The 8,111-nt window shown below is 38.0% G+C and overlaps 1 protein-coding gene across 1 annotated transcript; it reads right to left on the minus strand.

The window, feature by feature from the left end:
- Positions 1-569: 569 nt before the first annotated feature.
- Rox8 (TIA1 cytotoxic granule associated RNA binding protein Rox8) lies at positions 570-4,101 on the minus strand. Its single transcript, XM_011637869.3, has 3 exons — positions 2,686-4,101; positions 1,986-2,282; positions 570-1,756 (listed from the first exon to the last, which is right to left on the minus strand). Exons 1-3 carry the CDS (start codon positions 3,271-3,273, stop codon positions 1,460-1,462), a joined length of 1,182 nt encoding a protein of 393 aa, XP_011636171.1. The 5' UTR covers positions 3,274-4,101; the 3' UTR covers positions 570-1,459.
- Between the last annotated feature and the right edge of the window lie 4,010 nt (positions 4,102-8,111).

The raw sequence follows: 8,111 nt of genomic DNA on the forward strand, positions 1-8,111 counted from the left end.
GTTTAAGCTTGCACAAGGGAATCTCGATTCATTGATGCCTTTGGCAAAACTCATTCATTCACTCTTATAGCATATTCACACACACACACACACACACACACACACGCACGCACGCACGCACGCACGCACGCACGCACGCACGCACGCACGCACGCACGCACGCACGCACGCACGCACGCACGCACGCACGCACGCACGCACGCACGCACGCACGCACGCACGCACGCACGCACGCACGCACGCACGCACGCACGCACGCACGCACGCACGCACGCACGCACGCACGCACGCACGCACGCACGCACGCACGCACGCACGCACGCACGCACGCACGCACGCACGCACGCACGCACGCACGCACGCACGCACGCACGCACGCACGCACGCACGCACGCACGCACGCACGCACGCACGCACGCACGCACGCACGCACGCACGCACGCACGCACGCACGCACGCACGCACGCACGCACGCACGCACGCACGCACGCACGCACGCACACATTTTCATCTCCATACGCGCGCACTCTCTCTCTCTCTCTCTCTCTCTCTCTCTCTCTCTCTCTCTCTCTACCTCTTTTCTACTCTTTTTCTGAAGTTAATCATAGCAAAATTTTATACATTAACCACCGACGATAAATATCACACAACGAGATAAAATTGTAACTCGTTATTCGACTCTCGCAGAATTTTATTTGTTAAAGAGCCCCGCATACTCTGGCATACACGCGTCCAAAAATCTAGCTACATCACAGGCGCCGTGTCCAACTAATCGCTTCTCTAACTATGTTCTTCCTATTAACTATGTCCAACATCAGCAGCTCTCTCTGCATTTACCTTAAATGAACATATTTACCGCGCATATTGTTCATCGATGATCAAAGATTAAAGGAGTAAGAATGTCAAGGTGTCAGTGGCAAAAATATTAAAAAGGTATCAACAACGCAAAAATCGCCGCATACATACGTCACTTGCGCAGCACAATGGATATGCGGGGCTCGTTTAAGTTTCGGGGTCCACGAGGAAAAGTTCAGAGATATACCTGGTACAACGTTGAACAAATCCTAGTACTAAATGCATATCATAATTTAATCATTGCCAATACAAACGTCATTGCAAAGTGTCGTTATTGCATTAAATCTCTTGATATAACGTTATATATATCCATGACAGAACAATAATGCTTTCCAACTCGTGAACAAATCAAAGGTATAAAAAAAGAAAGAAGGAATCTCTATGTCCTTTCTTTTCTCATTTATTTTCCTTTTCTCTTCTATTGTGAAAGTTTCTTTCAAATATGAAATCATATCTCTTAATTGTAAAATGGATTATCCTACATTGTCACATTATCGAAAACCCAATTGTATATGTTGGAATAGGTATATATCGGAACAATTTTCGCAATAACCCCATGGGACAATTATGTCGTATGTAACAATTAGCCGGACAATGATCAGTTTCATTGCGTAGGATACTGGTGTGGCATGGTATATGTTACCATAGTGGGCTGTTGACCTGGTGGCAAGGGCGCACTCGGTGTTGGGGGTGCTGCGGTGGCTTGCGTTGGTTGCCAAGCTCCTGCACCTGGAGTGGGCATCCTCATGCTGTTCATATATTGAGCTTGTTGTCCATAATATTGACCGTAATATTGAGCAGGTTGCAAAAACTGTCCCTGCATCTGTGGATAGCCCTGTGGATACCAGTAACTCATCTGTTGACCATAACCATATGGGTATTGTCCCGCTCCCGCTGTCACCTATAAGATAATATTTACATCTACACAATGTTGTTTTTATATATAAAACAAATGATACAAATATGTAGATTTTAATTTGATATTCATAGATATATAAGAGAAAAAGCAACGTACATAGATTTGAGATAAAGATAAAGAGACAAATATAATAAAAATGAAAATAGAATGAGAGAAGAGTAAATGCTTCCTCATGCAATATGCATCTCTTATAAATAACCTAAACACAAACCTGTTGAGCTTGGTGATTGGCATTAGGACCTACACTATTTGGATCGCCATTTTCTTTTCCCCAAAAGCATTTAACAATACTACCATTAATTTCAGTATTATGTGTTGATTCGATAGCATGTGTCGCAGCTTCCTTAGTTGTAAACTTGATAAAAGCATATCCTTTGTCTTTAAATACTCTTATATCTTGAATGGTGCCAAAAGGAGAAAACGTTTTCTTTATCAATTCATCCGTAATGCCGTTCGTAAAACCGCCACAATATACAGTGCAGTTGGTTGGACTACTTTGGTTATATACCTGTTGGAAGCAATGATTAATTTTTAGTGCATAATAAACCCATATGCAAAACTCATCAACTTGTTGATCGAGGTGCAGATAAATGGATCTTCTCGCTTTCTCTCATCCCAGATAACTTCCTATGTAAGAGATCTTTGCCGTTATCGCTAAAAGTAGCTATATTTCTACAGTTTTTTTTCTCCAAATTCAATTTATGTCAATGTTTACACGTTACATGAAAAAAACCCCCCATCATAAACTAAAATTTAATGATTCAAGAGTTCCTACGCAAGCTATTTTAATCGGAGCAATTGCATTGCCAAATGACATATTCTATCAAAGTAACGGTAAAGATCCTGACAAAGTCAAGTCACTTTATTCTCGTAATCACTCGAGAGACAATCGTCCACAACTGATTACGTACCTCCTCATAATTGGGTTTACTATTGTTCGAGTGCCGCGGTCTCTCGGACCTCGGTGGCGGTGGTTTTCTGGTGGACCAATTGGTCCTGATACTGCGCGAGCCGAGCCATTGGCCGTTCATCGCGTTGATCGCCGCCTCGGCCTCGGACTTTTTGACGAACGATACGAATGCGTAGCCCTTACTTTTGAGCGTTTGTGGGTCGCGGACGATCCTGCAATTGCTGATCTCGCCAAAGGGCGCAAACGCCTCTTTGAGAGTCTGAGTCTCGATTTCTGGCGAGAGATCGCCCACAAATATGTGATGATGATTGCTAGTGTCGAGTTTGGGTTGATTACCCGGACTGGTCGCCCAATTAACCTTCATTTCCTTATCCAGGAAGGAGCGCTTGTTCATGGCGGCCAATGCCGTGGCCGCGCACTGATGGTTCGTGAACTCGACGAAAGCGTACGGATCATTTCCGGGTTCTCGGATAATCTTGCATCCTTTGACCGCGCCGATCTGCGAAAAGAGCGCGCACAAAAGGTCCTCGGACACGGTGGTGTCCAGATTGCCCACGTACAGCGTACGTGGATTACTTTCCTCGCTCATGTTCGCACGCGCTGCTACGGACGCACCGCCGCGGCAAACGCACTTTCACTTTTCGCTCGCTCACAAACTCGCGAATTCGCTAACTCCCTAGCTAGACTAGACTAGACTAGACTAGACTAGACTAGACTAGGCTAGGCTAGGCTAGGCTAGCCAGATTCGACTCGATTAGACACGATCCGACTCGACTCGACTCGTTTCGTTTTTTTTCGTTCGCTCGTTCGCTCGCTATTTCGCTGGTTCGTCAAGTTCGTTTTGCTCGCCCGTTCTCTCGTTCGCACACTTTCCCCTCTCACCTCGACCTCCCCGCTCGCTCGAGGCTGCCCAGCGCTTCCGAGCGCTCCTAGCTTCCACGCGTCGCTACACGATTATTCGCGGGAAAGCGATCGCTCTGACGAAATTAGTTCACATCACTCGCGCTCGAGTGCCGCGTACGTTTAACCGTTCGCGATTAGCCAACATCGGGCACTTACCAAACACCGATCCGTTAGTTTTTTCCTCGCGCACAGTCGACAATAAGAACGCTAAGCTACACCCAGTCTTTACGTCATACTAACATAAAATGGCCGCCCCGCGCCGCGCCACGCCGCGCCGCACTGTCTCGCGGCCCGCTTTCCCTCTGACTCGCGCGTGCAAACGCGAGAGTGCGTACATAAACGCGTCCCGTAAGACGTTCTGGATGCGCCCGCTTTTCTGTCCTTCCGCACAGCACCGACGATTTTCCGTATGTATATACACGAGCGAACAATTTAATGATAAAAACAGAACGTGACTACTCCAAACTCAACCAAGAGACACGTGTTTTTGTGTCACCCGTCGAGCTTTCATAACAGGTAGCGCGAAAACTCACGCTAACCATTGGCCTTGTAAAATTTACTAGGCATTTGAGTCCACATGAAGACTTTTCACCTAAGTGACGCTACCTAAGTCCTGATTTACAATAGATGATTTAAGCCTAAGCCATAAGAAATGGATGAATCATAGTCGAAGAGTAGAAGAATAATTGACTGTGATTGGTCAATTTCTTATGGCTTAAGGGCTTAAATCACTTATTGTAGACCGGGACTAAGTCGGGTGACGCCCGATTGTCCATGTTGCCGATTGACCAATTTAAAATAAAATTATTTGATTGGTTGATTCAGTAGAAAATCTCCAGGCATCGGTCGCTGTAAATGGCTGTGTCCAATTGTAACGTGATCAAACGGGACGTTCTCGACTAAGTCCCGATGATTTAAGCCTTTAACATCTAATCTTTATATACAATAATGGATAGCAATAAAACTGTAGTTGCATTAGCTACAAATTTATTACATTAGCTAATAAATTTATTAGTAGATAAAAATACAAGTGATTCGAACCACAATTAACTAATTACGACAGTAAGCGTCGGTACCGGATGACACTCGTTTGACCATGTCCCGATTGACCACTAGCCACTCATAGCGCTTGAACAATGAAAAAATTTTAAACGCTGGCCCCTGTGAGTGGCTAGTGGTCAATTGGGACGTGGTCAAACGGGTGTCACCGTTGGCATCTTTGATGTGAGGTTTGCGAAACACGTGACCTGTCGCGATAGTCTTGATTGGAAAAAGTCAATTTCAAAAGATAAACATCGTAAAATTAGAAATATTAAAATATTAATATCTTAAAATTAAATATATATTATAATAAAACAACAAATATTTTAATGATTCATTCTTCATTATATTTTACTATTCAAAAGTAAATTACATATATTTTATATTTTATATGCATATAATATAAGCATATATTATATATATTACAATATAAAGATTTACAATATAATGATTTATGTATATATATTTTATATTTTACATGCATATAATATAAGCATATATTATATATATTACAATATAAAGATTTATGTACTATCAGATAGATAGAAATATTATTATAAAAATTTATTGCATTAATGCACAGAATTAAATAAAGCTACAGATAATTTTTTATTCTACATTTACTGAAAAATTTAGTGTTGGAATTACATGCAGTCGAAGTCTATTTCTCAAATTGTTTAAGAACATTGATGGCATGAAATGTTCATTGCAATTTCTGTAATTTTTATATAATTGTGTCTATAGATTTATTACAAAATTTTAACCATAATTTAGTTCTGAAAAGAAAAATGTGAAAATTAATATTTTTTTAATTAAGATGTTTAGAAATAAAATGTAGATATAACTTAATTACATGTATAATAATAAACATATATAAACATATATATAATACATACACATAATGAAACATACATGATACATAATGATATATAATGATATATATATATATAAAATAATATTAATAAATTCTACCTTTCAAGATTTTTTGGAAATTTAAAAAAATTAATTCTCTTATTTCTAACTGTATTGTTCTTGCAACTTTTTACAGCGCAAGTATATCCACCCATTTTAATAATTTACGATACTTTTCTTGATAGTTAGTAAACACCGCCATATCATAGTTAAACTGTGGCCATATTGTGGATTGGATTTTTTACGCATGCGCACTGGAATTTTATATCCTGGCATTTCGGTTACTTGTAACTTGTTACTGTGTTCGAGCACAGATGTCTATACTATCTACTAAACTAGATTGCTAACATGTCATTATCGAGATAGCGTGGCTTGCGTCCGACAGGATTTCCGGCGAAAAAATGGTCGCTGCCGTCACATATTTAAAATAATTATTGCGTATGATATTCAACAAAGTTTTGTAATAATTAAATAATTATTGTTTCACTCAAACAAATTGTAAATTACAAAAATAATATTTATTTTAATTATTAAGTAATCAGAAATCTCATTTAACTGTGATAAATAATATTTACAAAACATACATTAAACTTAACATATATTAAAATTATATCACGCTAACATTATATATATATTTATAATATAAAAAAAAACATAAAAATTATGAACAATTGTTGTCATGAAGAGTGCAGAACATAAAAGAATTTGCAAAACATAAAAAAATGTAGTTTAACATAATAAAAAGGAAAATAAGAAAGAAACAAAATATAAAAAAAATAAAAATAAAAATTATTACAAAAATTTAAAAAGTTAATTGTTATAAAATAAAACGAGTTTGGTCAATCGATAACGTTGACTATTGAAGTAATTTCCTTTGGTTGAATTGGAGTAATTTCCTTATTCAATTTATTCGAATATGAAAACATTCTTATTGTTAAATATTGCCTACATATCATAGTTATCAGTTGAACACGGTATGGTCTATTCCAATTTCTAATTCGTCGAAACATCTAGTATCTAATGGAAATACATTGTATTTAATGCAAATTTTCGTGTTACTTTAGTAACAACTTTATTTATTGTATATACCTCTTTTTAAAATCTGCGTATGACTGTCTTTTGTTAAAAAAAAATTCCAATATTTTGAAGCCATTTTTTTCAAATAATCTTCTCTTTTAAGAAATCTAAAATATTAAAAATTTCGTTTTCACCATAATCTAAATAAAATTGCATTATTTATGTTTCATGAAACATTTATATATTTATTATAAATGTAAAACTTATTTAAATAATAGTTGCATCCATCGAGAGAATAGGACCATCATCTCTCTGGAGTACCGGTCGTGGGGATTCGAAAGAATACATGTATATATGTATATTGTAATATATATATATATGTATCATTGTATTGTTGACGTGTTATTCTAAACACGTTATTTGCAATAAATATCATCACATGCCTCGGTAGTCGAAAGGATAAGATGCCTGCCCGGTAAGCAGGAGATCCAGGTTCGATTCCTGGCTGAGGTGGTATTTTTTCGCAAAATAATTACGAGTTTTCACGACTGGTTCGTGGTCGGGCCCGCCGTGACGCACACCCTCCCTTCTTATTTGGATAGACTAATACCATCTTTTTTTTACTACGACACTTTTTGACAGCAAGATACAACAAAGATGTTGGCATTTTTATAGAAATTTAATAGCCATATATACACTGCCGCTGTAAAATTCAAACGGGAGCGTCCCGTTTGACCACAACCACTCACAGGTGCCTAGAATTTTTTCACTGTTCAAGTGCTGTGAGTGGCTAGTAATCAATCGGGACGTGGTCAAATGGCTACCACTCGATTAAACAAGTATCACGTTACATACATTGCTGCTATTTTCTTGCATACAACCAAAAACTGTATGTGACGCAAGTCTAAAGTCCTAATTAGCAATCTAAGATACGGTCCATTACAGTGTTACAAATGCTTCAAACGTTTTGCTTTCATTTACTTCTGTAAAACGATTCATTAGCGCTACTAATGTTGCCAACACTACGCAAGAGGATCGGTTTGAAGCATTAAAATAGTCGAAATTGTGTTTACAAATATATATTCTGCGATCATAAATTCTGATGAGATAAAAGTTATCTTAGCTTATGTTATTAAGACTTTTTTAGAACAATTATCTTATATTTATGAAGATAACAAAAACATTTCAAAACAAGTAATTGAACATATCTCAAAAAATAAAAGACATTAATTTTTTTTAACTTATTTAAAATAAAATTACATGTAAATCATTATAGATCATTTTAACTTTACTCATTACTTTAGTTAGCCTTAACAGTATCCTCTTCAAAAACTTCTATGTTATAAATTATTCCTTTATTATATCTCCTTTCTAATTTTATAATTGGCATTTTATTTTTAAATATTTGATGCAATTGTAAGAATTAGACGACCGTAAGCGGTCATGAAAGAGGTTCGGAATATAAACAGCTAACAGAGAGGAGCCGTCGTGGTCGTGCAGACTAAGTGTCGGATTGGTAGACGAGGGATAGTACTCCAATGTCGTGTCAGTCGT

This window comes from Pogonomyrmex barbatus, unplaced genomic scaffold, assembly GCF_055798465.1.
Source record: "Pogonomyrmex barbatus isolate J1 unplaced genomic scaffold, ASM5579846v1 scaffold11, whole genome shotgun sequence".
Taxonomy (NCBI): Eukaryota; Metazoa; Arthropoda; class Insecta; order Hymenoptera; family Formicidae; genus Pogonomyrmex; species Pogonomyrmex barbatus.